The sequence below is a fragment of the Solanum dulcamara genome, chromosome 2 (assembly GCF_947179165.1).
Source record: "Solanum dulcamara chromosome 2, daSolDulc1.2, whole genome shotgun sequence".
Classification (NCBI taxonomy): domain Eukaryota; kingdom Viridiplantae; phylum Streptophyta; class Magnoliopsida; order Solanales; family Solanaceae; genus Solanum; species Solanum dulcamara.
The window spans coordinates 81,916,812-81,944,253 of record NC_077238.1 but is presented as its reverse complement, the minus strand read 5'-3'; the positions used below and the strand labels follow the sequence as shown (position 1 = coordinate 81,944,253).

Genomic DNA, 27,442 nt, shown 5'->3' with positions numbered 1-27,442 from the left:
TTGTCAAATTGCATCTCTTATTAATTTTTCTTAAGGATTGTGCAAGATTTTATCCTAACAACTAAAATGGGACGGAGGGAGTAATTATTATTAGTGAAATTTGATAATGTAAATTTCTTTTACGCTGTCTTATACTTCATTTAATTACATGGGCAGATAATCATACAATAAAATGTCAAATGTAATGCATGCATGGTGATCTTCTTTCCTTTTTCTTCAAGTTTTGGTGTCTGTTTAACGTCTGACTAATTCAAAGTTACATTAAAAATATAAAATCTAATTCTGGGATCAAAACGCTCTTTATTAAAGAAAATTTTGATCTGAAACTTGAATTTAAAATTTATATTAAGAATAAAGTGGTATTTATTATCAATAAATATCTATGCTTATTTTGTCAAAATTCATTGAAATGTCAATAATCTAATCTAATCATTACAACCTTGGACATTATTAATAAATGACATTGGTTTCACTTATTCAACTCTTGACCTCAAATCTAAGGAATTTTTAAAAATAAAGGAAAAAATTTCATTAAAATTCAACCCCATAGCTTCTACTTTATGCTATAAAGATTATGCTTTTTTTTTTTCAAGGCATAATACAAAGATAGATATCTTAACATTGTTTCAATTGACTACTACACATTCTAACTTTGAAAATGCACATCTACACCTCAACTCGTTTATGTTGTGTCACGTGGACACTCAATGCTAATGTGACGCATAAATGTTAGAGGTGTCTAGATGATCATTTTGTAAGTAGAAGTGTTCAACTGAGACAGTGCAAACAAGTTGAGGTATCTCTAAATATGGATACTCAAAATTAGAGTATTTAATCGTCAGTTAAAATCAAATTTAAATCTTTGTTTATGTGTTATGCCAAAAAATAGATTAGGTCCATATACTTTTGTATCATTTAGGGTTATAAGTGTCTAATAAAGAATATTTGACAATTATTTCAGAGACTTTTTAAAATTTGTTTTTCATACCTTTACGTTATGTCTTGTGATGAAACTTGATTGTATAAGTATACTAAATCAAATAAACATTATTAATTATTGACTAAATGACAATAATTTTATCATTTTAAATTAATTAATAAGCTTTTAAGTCAACAAGGATAACTTATATGTTGTGACAGAATACAGGAATCTCACTCGTGCTCCTTTTTTTTTTCTTTTCTTATAAACACTATAGTGGTCACTAGGGCTGTACAGGACAAATCGATAAACAGCATCAAACCGATAAATCGAACCAAATCGGAAAAAAAATCCGACTAGTGGTTTGGTTTGACTTGGTTTGGTGTTTGAAAAAAAACCCGACCATTATAGGGTTGGTTTGGTTTTAACTAAAAAAAGTCAAACCGAACCCAAACTGACCCGATTATAGATATACTACTTTTAAATTATGTATACATAAAAATATTTATTAAAATGTAATTTATAAATATTTTTTAAAAAATTTTCATAATTTTTGTTTTCTTTCTTACATTTAGATTTGAACTTGAAAAGCTCATCTAAATAATATACAAAAAAAGCTCATCTTATAAAGTTATATTATAAAGTTAAAACTTCAAACAGTGTTCTGCTTCCATCTTATATGTTGATATTTTGTACTAGAACTCTTTTTAAGAAGCAATGCTCTGTGTTTTTTATTAGATACTATGAAAAACCTGAGAAACCCGAAAAAACCCGAAAAATCCGAAAAAACCCAAAAAACCCGAGAAAAATTGATATCGAAAAACTCTACTTTTATTGGTTTGGTTTGGTTTATAGATTTAATAACCCGACACAAATGGTTTGATTTGGTTTGTAAAAAATCTGAACCAACCGATCCATGTACACCCCTAGTGGTCACTAGTTAATTTCTTCCAAATTAACTTTTTATTATGATTAATATATTAAATTGTATTAATACATAAATCAAGTTAATTTTGTTTTATTTGATATTGTGTTTTCAATTACCTAACTCTTTCATTGCCATAAAAGTCATTTTTCGTTCATGATGCTCTACTTTTGATTTTTTTTGTTATTTTGGATCGTTTTGCATTTTAACCTGAAACATGTCTAATCACATATATATGTGTTAATCCACGTTAATAATGTTCAAAACACATGAATATGCATAAGTTGATTCGTGAAACTTAAGCTAAAACATAGGTGAAAAGCGGTATTTGGGTGTATAAATACCGTTCAAGATTAGTGACCGATTTTGTCTGAACTCGAATTTTGTGGATCCATTGGTGACGATCTATTAAATGACACTCATTATTTTCAAAAGACGGAAGTCACCTTTTTTTTTTTGAAGTTTATGTGTCACGAAATAGGAATTCAGGATTATATCGATTTTCTTCGTGTACATTAGTCCATGAATTTTTTGAAATGTGTGAAACCGACTATGTTTGAGCTCAAATTTGTGGATTCATTGGTGACGATCTATCAAATGATATACTCATTGTTTCTGCACGGCGGAAGGCGCTCTTTTTCTTATTTATGTGTCACGAAATAGGAATTCAGTATTATATTCATTTTTCGTATATAATAATCCATAAATTTTTCAGAACATATGTGACCGATTCTGTTTGAGCTCAAATTTTGTGGGTCTATTGGTAATGATTTATTAAATGATACTCATTATTTTCGAAAGACGAACACTACTTTTATGGAGTTTATGTTTCACAAAAGACGAATTCAGAATTATCTTGATTTTTCGTGTGTATATTAGTCTATTGATTTTCTAAAATATGCGTGACCACTCTGTTTGAGTTTAAATTTTGTGAGTCTATTAGCGACGACCTATTAAACGATACTCGTTGTTTTCGAAGGACGAACACCGCTTTTTTGAAGTTTATGTTTGACGAAACATGAATTCAGAATTATCTTGATTTTTCATGTGTATATTATACTATTAAGTTTTTGAAATATGTGCGACAGACTCAGTTTGAGGTCAAATTTTGTGGGTCTATTGATGACGACCTATTAAATGATACACATTATTTTCTACGAACATCGCTTTTTTGAAGTTTATGTTTCATAAAACAAGAATTCAGAATTATCTCAGTCTAACTTTAATTTGTTTCTTGATTCCAAGTTCCACACACTTGCAGTACTCAACATGAGTAAATTCAAGGTTCATATGATGATCCTTAAACTCTTTCACAAAGAAACTTTCAATCAAGAATAATTTTTTATTAAGAAGATTCATCTGTTACAATTGAACAAAGATTGAAACATCCTCACTCGAATAAGATGTCTACAACAAAGCTGAAATAGTAGTCGAAAATGGAGTTTTACAAAACTCAAAAGGCGAAAAAAAATGACTAGTTCACGAAATGACAGTTCTTCCTGATCTCACCCTTCCACCCTGTAAGGACGTCTAAAGTTCCCATATGCACCATTGCATCTCCGAATTTCTTACCCCACACGCGTCCATATTTCGCGTTAAAGTTCACCATTTTCGCAGTTTTAGGATTACTCATCAATGTTTGATCAGAAACTAAAAGTCCCTTCTTACTCTTTAAGTCCATGTAGTATTTGTTATCCAATTTGTTTGGTGTTATAACATCAAAAGTAGTAGGATTAGCTACTCCTGTTCCATTTGTAAGTGCTTCTGGTGGACAAATAGACTTCAACGTCCTTTCATATTCGCGATCAATTGGAAGATTTTGTTGCTTGTTCTGAGGGTATAGACGATTCGCGAAAACAGCACAATGAGCAATACCAATAGAATGTGCACCAGAGAGTGTTACCATTTCATCAACTGACATCCCTTTTCTTGCAAAACCCTTGATTAGTTCCTTGACACCGACAAATGGAGAGGGGAGATTGGATAAGGCCTCGTCTTTGATGGAAACATGTCCATCACGACGTCCTGCTTGGACATTATAGTTTATTTTTCCAACTTTGTAGGAACTGTCGCGAGCTGCAAAGGCAAGAATGTCTGCACACGAGACAGTTCCTGGACATGTAGCCTCGAGCTGCTTCTTAGCTGCATCGATCACCTCAAAACCTCGCAAACTGTTCTTGTTCGCTATGCTTTCCTTTTCTGAATTTGGTCCATCCAATAGCACAGATGCATCACATCCCTTAGGTACATAAAATGCAGAAAAAAGTATTAATTTGATGAAAACTCCGTGACCCTCTCATCTAAAAGCTTAATGAGACCGTAACACAATTCAATACGATAACAATTTCAAATCAAAAGCAAAAAAGTATTTCAACAAGTGAAGGGGGCGCGTTGAAACATAATATTAGCTAGTAAATTATAAATGTGTGCTATCTCGCTAACAGCTTAAGAGTTTAGATGAACTAGTCACACAGTTCAACATGCAGACAAAAATAACGCGAAGAATGAGATCATCAAGAAAACAATAGTACATTAGATAAAAAAGACATCAGCTTACCCTCACGAAGCAGTCATGAAAATGCAACCTGATAAGACCAGCAGCTATGCCTGCATTGCGAGAAATGGCATTGTACACAACATTTCTTACAATGTCTTCAGCAGAGGGACAAGTATGTCGATAGTAACCTACTTCAAGCGGACAGGAGGGTTGTCGTTTGGCCAACGACAACCCTGAAAGAGATAAAATCAAGCAAGAAACAAGTACAATAACAGAACAATTAAAGCCCTTGGAAACCATCTTTTTTTTTTCTCAATAACTCTAATCAAGTGATGGATACTTTATGAAACAAACATGAAGCATTTTATAGTCTGTAATTTGTAGTTGAAGAATATTTTTTCAATATTAAAACAGAACATGATTGCCTGTAATACAAACTTCAAATTTGACTTTTGAAGAGTTCCACAGCTACCACATTATGATTATGAAGAACTCAACGGGCACTTGTTCTTCGAGTCAAACTAACAAGGAAGAGAATCTCGGGTGAGTTATTACAGAAAGTCAATCGTTCTTTTCATTGTTGAATCTTTCATCAACCTCTGGCTACGGAAAGGAAGTGAAAGAAATCGAATTTCCCACAATGAAAGCACTTTTGAACATTTTACACATACTAGGGGATTACAGAACAAATACGTTTACTTTTCAAATGATTCATATCGCTACGTGCAGCCATCCCAAATGATCGACTGCTGCTAATATATCTCTTGGTAACAAATATCTACCTGATAATTTCTTTTGTATTTAACTTCTATATAATGGTCCACGATACGCGTGACTAGTAACCTGGAAAATAAGGCGAGTAACCTCCTACAATAGGTTAATGTATATTTGATAAGGTAAAAGTTTATTACATTGTCATTCTTAATGGATAAAAAAAGTACAACTTAAAGTTCAGTATGCTTGTTTATTTGAATAGTTGGTAGCATCTTAAGTGTTGAAAATGGATAAACAAATCCCATTTGATGTTTGAGTTTGCTTGTTTACTTTATTAGTTGTTACTTGTTAGCCACTATGCTCTCATGTTATTAAAAAAGATTTGAATGTCAACTCCTTATTATAAGTTTTATAAAGTCTTGACTTTTTTTCTGATAATTTATACCACTAAAAAAATAGAATATTGAGTTAAAGTAGAACAAGTAGAGACAGAATTGTTTAATTTGTGTATAGCTGCATTTGTTCCTATCCATCTAAGCTCCCTAATAACAAATAGATTTAAGTTATATCCACTGACAACAACCACTATATGAAAAAGTTACAGTATCAACAGATTTATCTTTGCTATAACAAGAATGACACCATACACAACCTTGACTATGAAATGAGAGTTTACTATAGATATGGATATCTAATTAATGGACAATAACATGAATTATACAGATGCTTGGTCAGCTTTGTGCATATCTTGACTAATTATATAGATTACTTGTTACCTCCCACCAACACAGATATCGAGTAACTATATTCACTAAGGCTTGAACAAGTAGAAAGAAAACCAACCTACTTTATTGAAAACTAGGTCACGTCCTTGGATGCGACAACAATCAGTCTTACTTAAAAGTACTTTTATGCTAGTACATTTCGTAATTATACATTAACCAGAATCATTCAACACGAGACTCAAATGATTCATCAGAGATATGATACTAAGAATCATTTAACTCCGCCTGTGGGAGCTCTCTTTCATTGCGGGTCCCAAGCCAGGATAAAAGAGAGTTGCAATAAATTGACAGTCAACGATGGATCTTTCCTCTCAATACAACAGTTAGATTCAAATAGCCGACCCCAGCTTGAAATTGAAGCTCTGTAGTAGTTATGTGATACTGCAAATAATTTACTTCCCTCAACAGAGGAAACAAAGCATTTTAACATCATTTGGTTTTCTCAGATGTTTAACTAGAGAGATAAATCAAGGCAATATCATCTGGAGAAGTAGAGAGATAATGCATCAATGCACTCGTCATTTATATCGAAGAAAACAACACTGAAATCCTCAAGAACTTATTGCAATTTAGATTTCAACTATTACACAAAGGAATTCTTGATAAAGTCATATAATGTTCAAGCCTTAACATACAATTCCAGGCCATCATAAAAGATCAAGCTGTACTAACAGCTTCTGTTTGAGCCGATTCGCCTGCTTCCCAGAAAGATGTTGGCTTTCCAGTCTTTGACACGGTCTGGAGAACTGCGTCTGGTTGAACATTTCCCTTGACGGTCACTTTTTGCTCCTTCAGATCAATGTCGAAAGTTTCTACACCTGAGTATGGTTTATGAAGGCATGAGTCGATGTATTAGTCAATTCCAGAACAAATTTTATGAGGTGGCGGAAACTAGAATATGCAAAAGATACAAGGGCCTAAGACTGTCTATTTATGATGTTGCCTTTCATCTGTTACGAGACACTATAAGCAAATAAGCAGCTCAGACTCTCGTTCATTAGTCATACTAATGCTATCCAATAATATCTCAGGCTGCATGATAGAGCCATCTTGTAGCGTGAGCAAGATGCCGAGGACTCTGGAAAAGCATTTTTGGTTCTAAATTTCTACTCATAGAATAGACTACCAACAACCATTTCACAGTTTACCCAAAGATGGATGAACCAACCAGAGCTAATAGGTTTTTTAGACAGAAGCAGATTTGACGAGACAACTTTTCCCTTGTAATCAGAAGCAAACAAGCATGTGAAGTGCAGTCTTTGCAGCACAGTGAATGGGAGAATGCACAATAAAAGAGTCCATATGATATAAGCTGTATTCAATTAATAGAAAATCGGAAAAAAGATCATACTCTCTAATTTCATTATATATGGTGGTGTTTAACTGACACAGTTTAAGAAAAGAAAATTTGTGACACAAAAGTACCCTAACGACTTGTGGTCTTAAACATGTCATAATGTTTATATGAGTATAGTCTATAAGAGCATGCCATTAAGAGTAAAATAAGAAGCTAAAAGTCGAAGAGTATGTAAATATAGAAAAGTATCATTCTTTTCGGAACAGGATGAAAAGAAAGAATGCCATGTAAAATGAAACTGAGGCAGTAATATATTCTATTTGTAACGAGGAATTATGACAAAGTCAATCCTGTTTTATCATGGCAATCTTACACAGGAGGCTAGTAAAGTTAAATGTTGTAAGCACTAGGACTCTAAGTACAACTGTTTACCTTCCATTTTCCCCAAAACCCTTTTTACGGCACCAACACAGCCTTCGCATGACATGCCAACCTTGAGAACAACAGTCTGCCAGCACAAGGGATAAACAAAAGTTGATGTTAAATTGACAGTTACAGAGATGTGAAGTTGTGATAGCATAAATCATAAGCAAATAAAATAGCACACTAATCACTTAGGCTGTTAGGCAGCACATCATGAAGCTGTTGCCAGCTTAAGATACTTACATTTTAAGGTTTCGAACGAGTCACAACAACCGTTCCTCCCCCACTCCCCAACCAAACCCCGGACCAAAAACCAAAAAATTCATTAATTCAAATTCAATCAATTAATTCCTATTCCGTTTTTCTGAAGAACTCTTATTGTAAAAGCACTCTTCTGAATCAGTTGATTCAGTTCTGCTATGATTCTACTACTAAGAGCTCCCTTATTAACCCAAATTGGCACAGGGAAAGTCTCTTTCTATTCTAGATCAACAATGATATCTAGCCACTCATGGGATGACTTAGACCAACTTTTAAACCGGAAAAATTCAAGAAAAGGAGAACATAGATTTACAGGTATCTAATCTGAAATAATTATTCACCAAAAACAGAGGGTAATGAATTAAACTCAGCTAATTTATAAGGAAAATAAGCAAACTAGCTAATGAACTTGAATTTAGCTTATCAAAGCTCATGGATCTGCTTTCCTAGTCAAACCACTCATAGTTGTAAACACACACATTCATCCATCATCAACATTTATAGCTCAAAATCATGTAAAGCTTCAATTTTTTTCCCATTAAGGAAAATATAATAATATTCCAAGCCCATATCTTTTCCGCTAAAACAAGAATTACCCAGATCAAAATTCCTACTAAACAGGCAAATCTAATAAAACCCTTCAATAAAATTACTTCAAATTGCCATCAAAACCAAGATTCTACTGTTGAACTTAGTTTCTTTACATATGAAAGAGGAAAAACTGAAGCCTAAACATCGAAACGAAGAGGAAAAAGCTCATAATCAATCAAATCAATTTTTAAGGAAAATGATCAAGCAAGGCAATATTTCATTACATCTCAAAATGAATAATTAAACTATTCAATAAATTGTTGAAACGATCAATGCACTCGTTAACAGACCTGCTGTTCTAGCTCACACCAAGCACAGCAGTTAACAAACAAATTCATCAATCATCAAACAGTTGAAGCTCAAAAATCATGTAAAGCTTCAATTTTTTTCCACTTAAAACAAAAAAATCATTTCAAGTCCATATCTTTTAAGCTAAAACAAGAACAACCCAGATCAAAATTCCTATTAAACAGGCAAATCTTATCAAGGCCTCCAACAAATTACTTCAAAAAAAGATTCTTCAGATTACCATCAAAACCAAGATTTGAATGTTGAACTTAGCTTCTTTACATATGAAAGCAACAACAACAACATAACCAGTATAATCCTCTGGGGTCTGGGGAGGGTAAGGCACAGACCTTACCCCTACCTTGGGAGGAGGAGAGGTTGTTTCCGATAAAATATCCTCATAACCATGTAAGAGTAATCCCCATCCCCCACCCACCCCCCACGACCCCATTCCCATTCAATCAATCAATAAACTACACCTTAATCTCAAACTAATTAGGGGTTTTCTTCCCATTAACAACAAGTTCATTCAAAACCCTTCTATATTGAGCTAAAATAGAAACGAACCAAATCAAAATTCCCACTAACAAAGCAAAATCCATAAACCCCTTCGAAATTATGTTTTAAAAAAATACCCAATTCATATAACATATCAAAGATTCAAAATTTCAAAAAAGGGAAAGAAAATTCAAAGTACCTGAGACATTATGAACGTTGAATGGACAGAAACTTGAGAGGTTTTTCAAGAAAAAAAGTAAGGGTGATACAAAGTTCTAGAGAAAAATTTGACCTTTGATTTTCTGTGATTTGAGAGGTGTCAAAGGCTGCTAATTTATACAAAGAGAAAGGAGAAAAAAATAGATTTTTCTATATTTTTTCTTTTTTTTTCTTACTTATAACAAAAGTTGAAAAACACATTTAAAATATGTCGATTTTTTGAGATTTTTTAATCTTTTATTTTAATTATTACATGTTTACTTTTTCTGTCTTAACTATTATTAATTATTTATCAAAACATCATCAACTAGCCGTTGTTTGAATTTTTTAGAGACGGAGCATGGGTTAAAGGAAAATTAAACTATTTATACATGATTAAAATTATGTCTTATGTATATATATAGTAGTTGTTGAATTACTTTAGGCTAGTTCGTTTATTTTAAACCTCTTATTGAAAATTTTAGCTCTGCTTCTAAATTTTTTTACCTAAATATCATTGTTTAAATAAAAAAAAGTGAACAATTGATAATTAAGTTATGTTTCTATAAATATTTATTGATAATTCAGATAGAAAAATGACTTCTGATTCAAATATGAAACTAAAAACATTTTGATTGTGCGTTTTATTCCCCACACTTTCGTATAATAAGAAGGCAGTTAATTTGGGATTTGATTGAGTTTTGCCTACACAACAATAATATATTTTTGTTCAGAAAATAAATAAATTTTGTCTATTAAAGCTAACGATATTATTTTTTTGTTTTTGTAGAGTAAAAACATGACTTTTCTTATCTTATATCTTTTCGGATATTCTTTTGAAATAGTATATCTTAATTTTGACAAATTAGTTTTTTTTGGAAAACTATTTGTCAAAAATTATTTTCCAATCCATATCAAATCAATCTTGATTATGTGATAGAATAGGTAGAATTTTTTTCATCTTTAATTAAAGATTTTGAACTTAAATTTAAATATAAAAATAATTTTTACTAGAAGTACTTTTTTTCTTTAAAATATTTTACTTGGTGTAAAATCAAGTATTCACTGTGAATACTAAATACCATATGAAAAATAAAATAAAAGATTCTCATATGGAGTATTCATTAATGGACCTAACTTTCATTTTCCTTTTTTTAATCAGATTTTAGAGCTGTACAATTATCCAACTTATTATTATTATTATTTAATTTCTCTGGTAGTACATGCAGTACTTCATGCAGTACAAGGTCATATATATATATATATATATAAATAATAAATGAAATTATTCTTATTCTCTTTTTTTTTAGGGAGTTGAAAGAAACTTTTACCATAATTTTTCATTATTTCACATGTTTTGGAATCCTTAACAGCTTGTTACATATTGTATTGTGTTTTGTTAATTTAAATATAATATTATTTTGATTGGTATAGAAAGTAAAAATCTTTTTTATAATATTGTATCATCAAATTCATTATTATATGACACAAAAAGTCTCATCTTATTTATGTAATGAATGATTTGGTGTGATTATATTGTTATCTTTTTATTTTATTTTATTTGTATTTATTATCTAATAATCTTATTCTATTCTTTGCTCTATCTTTTATAATAACTTTACATTGTACCTAACTTCTCTAGTAAGTTTTATCGTTCAAATTGTTGACAAAAAAATGAAGAAAAATGATAAAACTTATCCAGATGTCGTGCTTATTCATCAAATAATATAATACAATCAAAAGCGTATCTAAGATTTCGCGATGATGGGTGCACTTTAGAAAAGGTGAATCTAAGATTTAAAAGTTTGGATATATTATCCGTCACACCTTTAAATTTTAGTTGAACTCATTGATTGTATGATATACTATCTCGTACTACTAATTTTAATATACACATTTGATTCAATTATATATAAAAAATTATAATGCTAAAAAAAATTAAAAATTTCAATGTGACAAACTTGAAAATTTTGAAAAATTAAAGCAAAAAGAATTAATTAATTAAAACACTAAAAATACTATCAATAACTACTTAGAGAGGTGTTACCCAATTTTAAAAAGGAATAAAGATATAAGATTTAAATTTCAAACATCACTTAGAGAGGTGCACTTAATCATCATCACATTATGATACTTTAAATATGGATTCATATATCTATATTTAGGTTTTTTTTTCAAAAAAAATTGAAATAAAATCTAACACTACTATATATAATCTCGAAAAGGAAGCATGGATTCACGTGAACCCAAAAAAAACCCTAGATACGTCATATTAATTGATGAATAGCTTAGGTCTTGGTGAATAAATAATTAATGTTGAGGATAAAATAGAAAAATAATATATTTTTTTTTGATATGTTAAAAGTGACAAGTAAAAAATAAAATATATTTTTAAAATAATAAATAAGTAAAAGTAAATCGAATAATAAATAAATTTTTTTTAAAAAAGGAAACAAAGGAATAAAATGCATCATTCATAAAAAGCATTGGTTGAATGCGTTTTACTTTGTTTTTGCTATTTCCTCTTTTAGGTGAAGTTATTCCAACATCATAAATGACCTTTTTAAAAAATACTAATAATGGATTAGGGTAGAGGTGTATGTAGAATATCGAGAGGATGGGTGTATTATTACAAGATATAAATTTAGTTGATTTGATCTTTAAATTTTTATCATTGAACCTATTAAATTTTCTATATTATATTACTTAAAACTCCAAAAATGTTATTAACAACCACTTAGAGAGGTGTTATTCAATTATAGAATTAAAAAAATCAAGTAAAATGTGAGATTTAAATTTCTAACCTCATTTGAAAAGGTACACCTAATCATCTTCGTGTTATATTGATACTTTGAGTGTAGGTTCACACATATATATTTAAGTATTTTTTTTTTAATAAATATAACACTAGATATGGTCTAAGGAGGGAAGCATGAGTTCACGTGAATCCGAGAAACCCCTTAGGTATGCCTCTGAATACAGTACAATATAATATAATAATCATAAAACGACATGTAGCAACTGTCCAACAAACTATAAAAACTCGTTATTTTAGTTGTATAATATAATTTTTCGACGAAAATTCTGAAATAACACACTGATATAAGCAAGAATTTGTACGAGGGGTGTAATGGTAAGTCTATCTTACTTATACTATATGGTTCCTTCCATAATTCAGATTTGTTAGTACTTACTATTTTGATATGTTTATATATCATACTGTATAAAATATTTACTAGCATGTATAATTTTAGTTTATTGATAATTTATTAAGTGTTTTTTTGTAGTTATTAAAGGTATTTTAATAGCATATGAAGCTATCGATAAATGTGAAACGATAAGTTCCAAGTACTTTATTTTTAATTAGAAGTTTCGATTTGAATTTTGAGTATGTAATTATTTTTTTAAAGAAGTTTTTGCCTTCTAATATGAAATATCTTGAAATAATTTTGAATATTATTGAATTTCAATACAAATATCAAGTACTAAATGATAAATAAATAAAAAAGTATATGAAGCATGTGGAAAGGGGCAAAGTGCACATATATCCAAATTTCGACGCCATCATTTATCTTGTGTGTGGTTTATATATTTTTTAGCATATGTTTCATTTAGACACTTCAAACATATAATATTTGAAGTTAATTTTAACAAAATTTAATTTCAAATATTGCACGAGAAATTTCATATCATTAAAGTTCAAGTACATATATACTATGTTCAAATACTTTGCCTCAAATTTAGTCATTTTTTTACATGAGTTGAACTTTAATCATACTTACATAAAACTCATATATCTTTATCTAAACTTGAATAACTTGAGACATAATGTTATGTCAAAAATTGAAAAGTAATACACGTTAAATAACGGTGTCAAAACATGTTGCCCCGTAAAATTTGAGAAGTGTGCCTTTTCGACCCGAACCTTTCTTCAAATTTCGGGTCTTATTCATTTGCCCTTTCCTCTTCCAATTCCCAAATTCCAATTCAACCTCTCTAAAAAAAACCTAATTTCCTGCAATTTCAGATCTCCGATCAATGGCGAAACAATTCAACGTTCCTCCGGTGATTTTCCCCTCCGACGGAAACCCCGGTGTACAACAACGCCGTCCTCCGGCCACTCCACCGACGGCTCCTTTTCAGCCGCCGAGATCTTCAAACCCTGGAATACCCTTCATGTCATTCGACATCGGATCGGCAGCTGCATCAACTTCATTTTCAACTCCGCAGTTCGCCGCCTCCACCATAGGCGGAGGCGGCAGCTCAATTGGGTTCGAAGATGAGCCGCCGTTACTAGAGGAGCTTGGGATTAATACAAAACAAATTTACCAGAAGACGCTTTCCATTCTCAACCCATTTCGAATCAAACCAGATCTTCACGAAGATGGTGACCTTTCTGGGCCGTTCATTTTTCTAATGGCTTTTGGGTTGTTTCAATTGCTAGCTGGAAAGATCCATTTTGGGATCATATTGGGTTGGGTTGTAATGGCTTCGATGTTTCTATATGTAGTGTTTAATATGCTCGCTGGTCGAAATGGGAACTTGAATTTGTATAGATGTGTCAGCTTGATCGGTTATTGTATGTTACCCATTGTGATATTAGCAGCATTGTCACTGTTTTTGCCTGGTGGATTGGTGATCAAGGTGTTGACCGGAGTTTTTGTTGTATGGTCTACGCGGGTTTGTACAAGGCTTCTGGTTGAGCTGGCTTCGTATGGAGATGAACATCGCGGGCTAATTGCGTATGCTTGTTTCCTAATTTACATGCTTTTCTCTTTGCTTGTGATATTTTGATATTTGCAGAAAGGAATTAAACTGAAAAAAGTTGGCATTTTGCAGCCTGCAATTTAATTTGGGATTCATTTTTTGTCTTAGTTACTGAGGGGGAGTGTAGAAAACTGAATTATGCAGTGTTAATTTTATGGTATCTCACTTACTTCTTCTGGTTTGGTTGTTATCTGTTGAAAGGTTTGAATTTTAAGAGGTTATAAACCTTTTGTGAATGAAGATGGTTATTGTGTTGTACAACAAGTTTTGGTTTTCAAATTTGTATGCGTTTAGAACTGTTTTATCTTTGTCTTTTCGTTCTTCTGTGTAAAACATTAAAATTTGATTAAAAAGATTAGGAAGATTTTGTGGTGCTGTTGTTGATATGTGTTGATGTTATACTCCATTTTGCTTGGTTAGTGTGAAGGTTGCAAAATGGTGTGGTCTTTTTGTGATGTACACTCTGAGCAAAGGTAAGTAAAAGAAAGCACAAAAACCAGGTGGAAGGCATCTGTTATGGTGGTGAATATTGATTGAGTTCTTAAATATTATAGAAAGTAGGGTGATAGATGTCCTTGTCACCCCTCTTCCTGTTTATCATGCATATTCTAGTTAGAGAATTTAATTGCAACTAGTGATGGTAGACTATCTCAGATTCAGACATAATGATGGTAAAGCAGCAGTGACTACATAAACAAATAAAACGTATGAGACTTTTCATACCAAAGAATAGGTTCTTAGACTATAGCAAAGTATATTCCTTTTGGATGAGATGGTGGAGCTATATTTCCTATCTGTGATCCTCAATTTTCGAAGATTTCTAGTGTTTCCAACAATTGAATGACACTTTGTGTTGTATTAACTACAAGTAAGTTCGTAGCCTAGTTGTGAGTCCAAATATTTGGATAGGTTAGTGTATAGAGATTGAACTGGTCCAAAAGCAACTTCTGTTGATGATTGTGTTTTGCTAATCACTTCCTGTAGTTTATGTCAGTAGTTTGTTTTAATCAGTGATGAGATGAATGCTTTGACAAAGCAAAGCTTGCTGTCAGTTAAATTTAAAAGAATGTCTCAGCTTTTCTGAGCTGATTTAGGGGAGTATTCTGAAAATCTGTTGTTCTTATTGTAAGATCCAAATTTCAGTTGTAAGTTGTGTATCGGATAAGTAGGCTTGCAGAGAATATCTTATTTGATATATTCAGGTATACCTGCGTTTACTGTTCTTAAAGGTGTCAAATATAATCCGACAATGTTTGTAGGGTTAAAAAGGGGTCAGTACTGGTCATGTAGCGTGAAGGATGAGCTTTCTTTCTAGTTAATGGTACAGAAATTCAGAACTTTGGCTGCACACATACATTAATGTGTAATATGACGGAGAAAATAAGGTTGGATGCAATGCTATCATGAGTTTTACTTGGTTTCTCTCCTTTCTGGCTGTTGACTCGGACTTATTTCCTCGTCTGTTTTGAGTTCAATTGTGTCGAACGTAGTTATGATTTCTGTCTGTTTGCTGTCAAATTTTGCTTCTGTCCTTGTGCCTGTATATTTTCCCCTCTTTCTGCAACAAGTAGCTCTAAGACGAGCTAAAATCTTTGGACTATGGATTTTGCTTAATCAAGAGTCTGGTGGAAACTCTAATTATGTACTTTTCTCTGTATGGTCTATAAATGAGAGTTTTGAAAGAACAATAAAGTTGTCTCTGTGTGACCTAGAGGTTGTGGAATCAGTAACTGATGCTTGCGTCAGGATAGACTGCCTACATTTATGTGAACTTTACCTAAATCCCATAATGGAAAAGTCTAATTACTATACATCCCTTATCGTACCAAAATTATTCGATTTTTCCTTTTTTTCAGGTTTGCTGATACATAAGTTATGTATCTGATACATCAACTTTAGCTGTAGAATAGTTAATGCACATCAGCTATTTATGAATAGTAGATTGAGATAAGGTATGATTAGTTCTTTAAATCAATTACTTATCTAATTAATGAGATTAATTGGTTAAAAAAAGCAAAAGTTATGTACATGAATATTAAAGCCAAAAAATAGAGCATCAATTCAAATCAAAGTCGATTTTGACTTTTTTTTTTTAGTTTTGCTGATACATTAGTTATGTATTTGATACATCAATTTTAGCTGTAGAATAGTTAATGCACATTAGCTATTTATGGATAGTATCTTAATATAAGGTATGATTGGTTCTTTAAATGAATTACTGATCTAATTAATGAGATTAATTTGTTAAAAAAAGCAACGGATATGTTCATGAAGATTCAAGCCAAAAAACAGAGCATCGTCTCGAATGGAAAAAATAGAGCATCAATTCAAATCAAAGTCGATTTCAATTTTTTTTCCAGTTTTGTTGATACATAAGTTATGTATCTGATACATCAACTTTAGTTGTAGAATAGTTAATGCACATCAGTTATTTATGAATAGTAGATTGAGATAAGGTATGATTGATTTTTAAATCAATTACTCATCTAATTAATGAGATTAATTGGTTAAAAAAAAGCAAAAGTCATGTACATGAAGATTCAAGCCAAAAAACAGAGCATCAATTCAAACTAAGATCGATTTTGACTTCTTTTTTTTTAATTTTGCTGATACATTAGTTATGTATCTGATACATCAACTTTAGCTGTAGAATAATTAATGCATATCAACAATTTATGGATAGTATCTTAATATAAGGTATGATTGGTTCTTTAAATGAATTACTGATCTAATTAATGAGATTAATTTGTTAAAAAAAGCAACGGTTATGTTCATGAAGATTCAAGCCAAAAAATAGAGCATCGTCTCGAATGGAAAAAATAGAGCATCAATTCAAATCAAAGTTGATTTCAAATTTTTTTTTAGTTTTGCTGATACATAAGTTATGTATCTAATACATCAAATTTAGTTGTAGAATAATTAATGTACATCAGCTATTTATGGATAGTAGATTGAGATAAGGTATGATTAGTTCTTTAAATCAATTACTTATCTAATTAATGAGATTAATTGGTTAAAAAAAGCAAAAGTTATGTACATGAATATTAAAGCCAAAAAATAGAGCATCAATTCAAATCAAAGTCGATTTTGACTTTTTTTTTAGTTTTGCTGATACATTAGTTATGTATCTGATACATCAATTTTAGCTGTAGAATAGTTAATGCACATTAGCTATTTATGGATAGTATCTTAATATAAGGTATGATTGGTTCTTTAAATGAATTACTGATCTAATTAATGAGATTAATTTGTTAAAAAAAGCAACGGATATGTTCATGAAGATTCAAGCCAAAAAACAGAGCATCGTCTCGAATGGAAAAAATAGAGCATCAATTCAAATCAAAGTCGATTTCAATTTTTTTTCCAGTTTTGCTGATACATAAGTTATGTATCTAATACATCAAATTTAGTTGTAGAATAATTAATGCACATCAGCTATTTATGGATAGTAGATTGAGATAAGGTATGATTAGTTCTTTAAATCAATTACTTATCTAATTAATGAGATTAATTGGTTTAAAAAAGCAAAAGTTATGTACATGAATATTAAAGCCAAAAAATAGAGCATCAATTCAAACCAAAGTCGATTTCGATTTTTTTTCCAGTTTTGCTGATACATAAGTTATGTATCTGATACATCAACTTTAGCTGTAGAATAATTAATACACATTAGCTATTTATGGATAGTAGATTGAGTAGATAAGTACTTGATACATAGTTATTTGATACATTAGTTAGGTATAACATGTGCTAATTATTTACTGATACATCATTTCTGATACATCTGTTCTGAAGTTGATACATCAATTGTGATACATATGTGTGAAGTTTATTTCCTGCAGATTTTTGATCCATCAGTTATGTATAAACTGTGCTAATTAAAGACTGATACATCAATTCTGATACATCAGATCTGTAGTTGATACATCAGTTGTGATACATATGTGTGAAGTTTATTTCCTGCAGTTTTTTGATACACCAGTTAGGTATAACCTGTGCTAATTAAATACTGATACATCAGTTCTGTATTTGATACATAAGTTCTGATATATATATATATATATATATGTGAATTTTATTTCCTGCTGATTATTGATTCATCAGTTAGGTATAACATGTGCTAATTAAATACTGATACATCAATTCTGATACATCAAATCTGTAGTTGATACATCAGCTGTGATACACATGTATGAAGTTTATTTCTTGCAGATTTTTGATACATCAGTTAGGTATAACCTGTGCTAATTAAATACTGATACATCAATTTTGTAGTTGATACATAATTTCTGATACATATATGTGAAATTTATTTCCTGCGGGTTGTTGATTCATCAGTTAGGTATAACATGTGCTAATTAAATACTGATACATCAGTTCTACAGTTGATACATAAGTTCTGATACATATATATGAAGTTTATTTCCTGCAGATTGTTGATTAATCAGTTAGGTATAACATGTTCTAATTATATACTGATACATCAGTATAGATACATTAGTTGTGTATTTGATACATAAGTACTGCTATATATATGTGAAGTTTAATTATTGCAGTTTGTTGCTTCATCATTTAGGTATAACCTGTGCTAATTATATACTAATACATCAGTTCTGATACATCAATTGTGTAGTTGATACATAAGTACTGATACATATATGTGAAGCTTGATTCCTGCAGTTTGTTGCTTCATCATTTAGTTATATCATGTGATAATTATATACTGATACATCAATTCTCATATATTAGATCTGTATTTGATACATGAGTTCTGATACATATATGTGAAGTTTATTTTCTGCAATTTGTTGCTTCATCAGTTATGTATATCCTGTGATAACTGAAGGGGTGGGACGGGATCTTCTTGATGACGTACTTCATTTTCTACATTGATATAAAAATGATTAAATACAACTTGAACTTGATACATAAATACGATGTATCAGACGTATTAAATTATTTGATACATGAGAATCTGATACATACAGAAGATGTATCAGAAGCAATAAGGCTTCATAAATTATAATCTGATACATAAATGTAGATGTATCAGAATCATTAAAATTTGATATAATAGAAACTGATACTTAAACACGATGTATCAGAAGTAGTATATCTCGAGAAAAAATGACATTTTAAAAAAACACTATGTATCAGAAGCGTTAACGCTTGATACATGAGAATCTGATACATAAACAATATGTATCAGAATAAAAAAACCTTCATAAAAACGGCATTAAAAATAAAAAACTTAATTGAACCCATACCTTTGGAAGATTAGGGTGTGTTGTAACCCTTTCAATCTTGTTGTCTAGTTCTTTGGGTGCATGTTGAACTGGAGCTTTCGACTTCAATTTCTCACGTAGCTTATCCATCACTGTTGGATCGTTACGATGTTTGGATGTAACCTCGTCGTAACTTTCCCAAGATGAATCAGAACCAGGTGAAATAAGAATTCCTTGATTTTTATTCAACTGTGTGAGATCATGAACAGATTCCATATCATTAAAGATATGAGTTAAAAAAATACAAAAATTTACAGAAGAAAGCAAAGGATACCAATTTTAGAAGATTTTTCAAAGATTTACAGAAGAAATCAAACGATACAAATTTTAGGAGAAATTAATTTGAATGAGGATGAAGTGAGATTCCAGATAAGGAAAAATTTAAATATACCTTAGTTAGAACCTTGAAATTGAGTAACAGATGTACTCAGAAATTCAAAATCTCAAAAACTGATGAAGAGGAGCGAATTTAGGCGAGGATTTGGGAGGAAGAGTGATGTATCAGTGAGGGAGAGAGAGTTAAAGGAAAAAGAGAGATTTTGGATATTTTTTGGTATAATAGGGAATACAACTAAATATGATATTAGAATATGTGTAAAAAGATAATTTTTCCTACATTTATATCTCCTTTTGATAGAGGCCCTTCCTTGGACCTTGTACGAACATAAGATACTTTATGCATCGGGCTACTCTTACGTGAACTTCATCAAAATCTTGTGGGCTTTGCTAGTTGTTCTGGTTCTTCACTTCTCTCTTTCTGTAATCACTTCTTTATTCATATGCTAAGTTGTACTGAACTCCAGTTCTGCTTTCAGTCACCTGCGAATTCGGATTAGTTGGACTCCGTGTGACCTAGTAGTCATACTTTTAGAGTTATGAGTTTATATTTAAAATGTATTAATATTAATTTAGTATATTTTTCACATATATTCTATGTTCAATTTTTATTTTTTTTATTGAATTCAGATAACCTTACCTAAAAATTGCATCCAAAATCCACATGTTGCTCGTGCACAACATCTACATCCAATAATTAACTTATAGGATGAAGAAAAGAGCTTATTTCACCTAATCTCATATTAATTAACTTATTATAATTCACAATTATCATTATAAATCTTATGAAAATTAATCTAAGTTATTAAATAAAAGATATAACCAGCACCAAGTGGTATAAAAAAAATATTATATTTCTTGTTTCCCATATTCATCTGTCTGTACCACCTGAATTATTAAATCTTCATTCTCTTTTCTTTCTTTTTCTTATTTTAATAATTACTTATTTTTTTAGCTGGTACACTTCTAGAAGTATGCCAAGAATCTTCATTTCTCTAATTGATTTTAGCGTTAATTCCGATCGAATTAATTATTTGAAATTTATTGTTTCCTGCATCGACCTTGATCAAGTAGTTTATAATATGATAAAAATAATAATTGAATTCATATTTAAATATTTAGCGAATTTCTTATCTATATAAAGAATATGGAGCTAGTACAAACTAAGTAGACTCGTTACGAATATGAAAAGGAAATATTGGTCCATTACCATTACGAATACGAAAAGAAACTATGTAAACTTGTTACCAAAATGAAACTAAAATATTGATCCATTATTCAAGCCGACAATCTATCGAAAATAACTTCTTTATCTTGGTAAAGATAAGGTTATCAAATACCTATTTAAGAGGCAAAACATATCTAATGACATTATCGAAATGTGCATAAGCTGATCAAAATACTATTTTTTAATATATATGAAAGAAAAAAATAGTTATTAAGACATTATTATATATTCTATCACAAATTATTGTCGTTGCCAATAATTTATGTGTGTATAATTAGTCATCATTTCAACTACTACTACTACAAAAAAAGGTACGTATATATAAAGCTAAGAGACAAGAGCAACTAGACAAATAAATGAAACTCTATAAATATTCAAAAAGAAATTAAATATTATTTTTTTTGTCCTAATTTATGTGATATTTTTATTTTTTGAGATTTATATTATATAAATTTCAAAATTTTATTTTTTCAATATTGATATAATTAGAAGAAGTTTTTGTGGCTTGGGAATCTTTCTTAAAGGGCGGGTAATCAGTCCTCCTGACAGGAACTCTTTTCAAAAAAGATGTAAATCTTTTTTTAAAATGAACTAACAAAAAATAATTTTAAAACAAATGAAATATTTTATTTACACTAGCATTAATAACGTTCTTGAAGGGTCTATCAAAGAGAGCAACAAATGTATATTTAATTAAAATGTTTGATACCATCTGATAAAATGAATAGAATATATCGACTTCTTTATTTTTAATTAATAGCCTTGTATTAAAGTATTGAAAATGAAAAAGAAAATTAATCCTACTAAGAAACACTCTTTTTTTTTTAATAAGACTTAAGCGATACAAATAGTGGCGGGTTCAGAGTTTGATTTTTTTGGGATTAAATCAATTATTTCAGTATTTTTTTAAAAAATATTTAATTAATACTAAAAGATTGGGTCAGGCTAATAGTTATTCTCGTAATTAAATAAAATAAAAACGTAATGCTCACAATGAGGTTCAAACCCTAAACGAAGGGAACAATTTGAAAGGCAAAACATTGCGCTACATTTTATTTTTTGTTCAGGATATTCAAAATTAATATATATGTACACAAATACAAAAAATTACCTTATATATATTATGTAATTTTTTACCAAAAAATTTGAATAAAACTCTTCTTGCCCTCCTAAATTTGCTTTTAAATACAAATTTAAATTAATCAAATAAATGAATATCAGATATCGTATAATTATAAACGAAATATTGTTGCATGGTGGTGGGGGCATTGGGCTGTCAAAATTTTGCTATTATTAAATAAAGACAAACACATTCTGAGTAACCAGCTATTTATGTTGGTACTCTAAATCCTCTCAAAAAACTTTGTTATTATTATATTATAACTAGATGAACAAAAATTCTGAGTTATATTAATAATTGTTTTCAACGATGATGAAGAAAGTTGTACTATTGGCTTTACCGGTGGTACTTCTAGCGTTAATTTATCGAGCTATTATTCCTCCTCCTCCAAGAAATTGTAGCATTGCTGGTGTTCCATCGCGAACACCAACAATTAAACTTAGAGATGGAAGGAATTTGGTGTACAAAGAATATGGTGTACCCAAAAATATTGCTAAGTATAATGTTATATATGTTCATAGCTTTGGTGGTAGCAAATTTGAAGCAGCACTTATAATTCCGGTATGTATAAAACTTATATATATATTTGAATTATTTCAGGCGTATTTGATGTGATGGAAGTCATTCACGGCTAAAAAGAACAGGAATTTTTTTTTAGGAAACAATTATGAAATTCATCGAAAATGTTATCGATGAGCTAAATTCTGATGGACTTTCGATTAGATGTTTGTCAGATTTTTTTTTTTTTTTAATATAACTTACTTTTTGAAAAATGTTATCCGGTGTTTAGTTTAAGAATGAAAAATATTATTTTAGAAAAAAAAATATTTATAAAAGATTTGATTATGAAATGTTAGAAAACGATTTATTTTTAGTGACCAGTTTTTGCTAGTCTCCAAAAATCTTCAAGACAAAAATTCTCGTGAAAAATATTTGAAAACGATTTGTTTTTCGTAAAATATTTTTTGTCATACCAAAAATACTCTCAATCTTCTACATTTTTTTAATACTTGATTGAAGATATTTTTCAAAAAATTAGACTAATGTTTTATTCTCTTCAACACAAAGATTCTGCTGGAAAATGTTGGAAAGCGATTTATTTTTTGGAAAAATATTTTTCGTCATACCTAAAATACCTTCAATCTTCCATATTTTTTCAAGGCTTGGTTGAAGATATTTTTAGAAAAATCAGACTAATTTTTTCTTTTTTTGGTTATAGCAAGCAATTGAAGAATTAGGGGTATACTTTGTGTCATTTGATAGACCAGGATATGGTAAAAGTGATCCTCATCCAAAAAGAAGTTTTAAAAGTTTAGCTCTTGATATTGAAGAACTTGCTGATCAATTGGAATTTGGAAATAAATTCTATGTTATTGGATTTGCAATGGGTGGACACTTTGTTTGGGGTTGTCTAAAGTACATACCTCAAAGGTAAACATCAAATTATACTACTACTAATATGTCATTTTCTTGATATATTTGTTTTCTATTTGATGTTCGATGTCTGTTTTGGAGCTTAATTAAATTGGATTTTGTGTAAAAAAGCTCTATTTTGAATGTTAAAGTGTGTGAAAATAGTATCGGCTAACCACTTTTTAGATCGATTTTTGAAAAAAATAGTCGGTGTTAAAAAACTCATTATAGGAAGTAGCCACTTTGATGTGGAAACATAATGATAGTGTCATGGATTTTAAACTTAAGTAGGTGAAAAAATTCAAGATATTTAATTATCTATCATGAATTTTGAACTTCAATAAGTGAAATTTCATGACTGTGCGTTGAAATTCATTCAGGATATTGTGATGGGAGTTTTGCCTTTTTAATTTCGAAATTCATGACATTGTCGTGAATTTTTAAAAAAATTAGTTATTTTTCAATGATTTTTAAATTTGTGACTATTTTTCAATTACAAATCTGGAAATTGGTGTAAGAAATATATACACTTGGTCATTTAAATGTATTTGCAAATAAACTTCATTTGATAAATATTGATTCGTAGCGTAGAATAAATAAAAAGTAACCTGGTATAATAAGTTAAATTACATTAATAGTATAAAGACTTTTGGTATATATAAATTAAATCGAATCTTAATATTTTTTTATATATTTTTTTTGTATACATAGATTAGCAGGAGCTGCATTATTAGCACCAGCAATTAATTATTGGTGGCCTGGATTTCCATCAAATTTGACTAAAGAAGCTTATGATAAACAATTAATTAGAGACCAATGGATTTATCAAGTTGCATATTATGCCCCATGGCTTATGTATTGGTGGAACACACAACAATATTTTCCTGGATTTAGTGTTATTACTGGGGAATTTAAATTGTTACAAAAAGATCTCAAAATTGCCTCTTCACTTGATGAGATGCAACTTCAGCAGGTACATAATTCTGTCCTTTTAATTTATTTAATTTATTGTCTGTTGTTCGGACTCTACAAAAATATCGCCGGGCGCGTGTAAGATTCTTCAAGAATTATGTATTTCTTGGAGGATTTGACACAGGAGTCCATGAGCAATGTAGCTTTTTGATATTGAGTTAATTTTTCAAATGATCATTCAGCTTAAACTAATTACGGAGTAACGTCGCCTTTTTTGTCATTATAAAATCATTCAACTTAACTAATCCTATCATCTCAGAAAATCATTTAGTCAAAAAATAAAATTTTGATCGAGAACCGAAAATATGACATGGCATGATAGGTCTCCTGGCACACTAGAGTTTTGAACTTCTCGAATGGTCATCCAACTTTCAATTTTTACAAAATCTTTCTTTGTTTCTTAAATATAACTTCATGCCGCGATATACTACGTACTCGATAAAATTCAACTACTAAAAAACAAGAATTTACCAACATACGTTCGATCGAAAATAAAATTTGGTTCGTCAATAACATTTTCGACTGATATTCAATCGTTTCCATCAGAAACATCAACCCGAAGTTCTATTCTTTTAGTGATGATAATTTTTCTCAATAATTACTCGATAAATTAGGGTTCGGGTTCACTCTTTCTCATCACATCCTATATGAACTGGAGTGTTTCGTACACCAAACAACTTTTTTTTTAGTAATTGTAAATATAAGATTTAGTAAATTATTTGATGCTCTTTTAATTATATGCAGGCATATGTTACACAACAAGGAGAATTTGAGTCACTTCATAGAGACCTAATTATTGGTTTTGGTAAACCTGAATTTGATCCAATGGATATGAAAAATCCTTTTTCTAATAATGAAGGCAATGTACATTTATGGCATGGAGTTGAAGATGGAATTGTGTCTGTTAAATTACAAAGATTTATTGCAAAAAACAATCCATGGATAAATTATCATGAGCTACAAGATGCTGGACACTTGTTTCCTTGTGGTGATGATAGTATAAAATATGATATATGGAAGGCCCTATTGAATAATGAGAAAAGGTAGTTGATTAATATTAGTGAATCTTAGATTGCTTTAATTTTATGATAATAATATGTGACAATGTATTATCTTATGATTGTCTACGTTCCTTTTTGTTTGTTATCTGTTAGAATATGTTAAAATATATTATGCCTTTAATAATATATTTTGAATATATTTTAATTAATATTGTATTTTTATATTTATAGCAAGCATATATTTAGGTTCCTTAGTTTTATTTATTAGTATCAATCTTTGTATTTAGTAGTTAGTCATATTGTTAGCAAGATATTTGCCTAATTAATATCTTGTAATTTGTACATATTGACCAAATTTAATGAAATCAAGGACATAATTCATTTCCGTCATGGTATCAAACTAGTACGATCTCCTAATCCTAGCCTCATCTCTTCTCATGGCAGACTCGCCCAAATTTCATCTGGCTCTCACCGTCACTAATATTAAGTCTCTCATGCCCGTAATATTAGACAATGAGCAAGACTTGTATCATTCTTGGTCTACTCTGTTCATCAATCCTGCTAGGGTTTATGATCTTTATTGTTACACCCCGTACTTTTGTACCTTGGAATGCTTCTTAAGTTTCTGGGAAAGCTCTTAAGTTTCTTAGAAGTCGTCATATGAGTCGGATAATCTATAACGCTATAAAATAATCCTAAGGAAAGGAGAAGGAGATAATCCATAATAGAGAAGATTGGAAATAGGGTTATAAGAATCCGGAAAAAGTTGGAGGTCAAGTAGTGAGTCGTAGCACTCGACTTACTTGTGATTACTTCTATTATGTCAATATTAATCACTACTGTTGGAATTATTAATTGCTGGACATTTTACATACTAAGCTACTTGAGTACACGTCGAGCTTGCATAGCAAGGATTGCATTGAGACGAGGTTGCGAACCCACGAAAGAAGCGAAAGGAGGCATAGCACCTACTCGGAAGCAAGTAGGTGATGCACCTACTTGGAAGAAAGCAGGTGATGCACCTACTTGGACCAAGTAGGTGACACACCTACTTGAGGTGGGTCCCACGCTGCCACGTGGCATTTTTGGATTGGATGCATGATTGAGGTGGCGGCCTAGGGGGCTGCCACGTGTCACCTCCTAAGGAGGTGTATATATATGTTATATGCTGGAGTATATCTCATTTTCAGCATGTTTGTCCTTGAAAAAAGAAGAGAAAAACGTTGGAGGCATAGAGAGGAAGCTACGGCACTAGCTAGGCCAAGGTAAGGCCTCCATTTTTTCTCCATGAATTAATTATTTAAGGTATCCTAAAGTGATATAGCGATGTTTAATAACGTAAAATATCATTTTGGGGCAGCAAGGAAGAGATACAAATAGTCCGCTAATTTTCAGCATGTTAAGAGAACTTCCGAGATAAGTTTTAGCAAATTTTAGTAAGGTATGGCTTGGTTCTCTTCTACCACGTTTTGGTAAGGGTTTGGATATGAGATAAAGGTGTTAATAATGTAAAGTTATGGTTTGGAGCAGCACAAAATGAATAGCAAACAGCCACAACATTTCAGCCGCGATTAAGGAACTTCCGAGGCGAGTTTTGGCAAGCTTTGGCCAATTTAGGGTAAGGTAAGACCTTTTCTTTCAATTTGGAGTTTATGGTGTTGTTATGAAGTGTGTTACACGTTGTGTAAGTAGCTGGAAATATGAAAATTCCATAAATATGCTCGACGATTCAAAACAAACTAAATTGGAGTCGCTATAGTTAAATTGTAGTCGAAGCAAAGTGTTGTGCTTGTGGTGTGCTGCTGTAGGTGTGTCGGGGTGTGTTGCAGGGCCTAAAAGGATTCTAAAAGAGGTGTGGGTTCTGCTGGTTGCATCCACACGACCCATTATTTCGTACAATTAAAGGTTTTGAGAAATAAAGACT

General features: G+C 30.7%; 4 protein-coding genes across 4 annotated transcripts; 2 read left to right on the top strand and 2 right to left on the bottom strand.

Moving 5' to 3' along the window:
• Positions 1-3,318: 3,318 nt before the first annotated feature.
• Positions 3,319-4,644, bottom strand: LOC129878827 (peroxidase 5-like). The gene is made up of 2 exons (XM_055953486.1): positions 4,402-4,644; positions 3,319-4,083 (listed from the first exon to the last, which is right to left on the bottom strand). Exons 1-2 carry the CDS (start codon positions 4,639-4,641, stop codon positions 3,319-3,321), a joined length of 1,005 nt encoding a protein of 334 aa, XP_055809461.1. The 5' UTR covers positions 4,642-4,644.
• A 1,687-nt stretch (positions 4,645-6,331) lies between these two features.
• On the bottom strand, positions 6,332-9,533 carry LOC129881084 (copper transport protein ATX1-like). Its single transcript, XM_055955423.1, has 3 exons — positions 9,398-9,533; positions 7,570-7,645; positions 6,332-6,658 (listed from the first exon to the last, which is right to left on the bottom strand). The coding sequence occupies exons 1-3, from the start codon at positions 9,404-9,406 to the stop codon at positions 6,498-6,500; spliced, it is 246 nt and encodes an 81-aa protein (XP_055811398.1). The 5' UTR covers positions 9,407-9,533; the 3' UTR covers positions 6,332-6,497.
• Positions 9,534-13,294: 3,761 nt separating this feature from the next.
• On the top strand, positions 13,295-14,353 carry LOC129878811 (uncharacterized). The gene has a single exon (XM_055953485.1). It carries the CDS (start codon positions 13,435-13,437, stop codon positions 14,188-14,190), a length of 756 nt encoding a protein of 251 aa, XP_055809460.1. The 5' UTR covers positions 13,295-13,434; the 3' UTR covers positions 14,191-14,353.
• Positions 14,354-22,354: 8,001 nt separating this feature from the next.
• LOC129878795 (uncharacterized) lies at positions 22,355-25,639 on the top strand. Its single transcript, XM_055953484.1, has 4 exons — positions 22,355-22,693; positions 23,352-23,563; positions 24,257-24,518; positions 25,262-25,639. Exons 1-4 carry the CDS (start codon positions 22,442-22,444, stop codon positions 25,562-25,564), a joined length of 1,029 nt encoding a protein of 342 aa, XP_055809459.1. The 5' UTR covers positions 22,355-22,441; the 3' UTR covers positions 25,565-25,639.
• Positions 25,640-27,442: the final 1,803 nt, after the last annotated feature.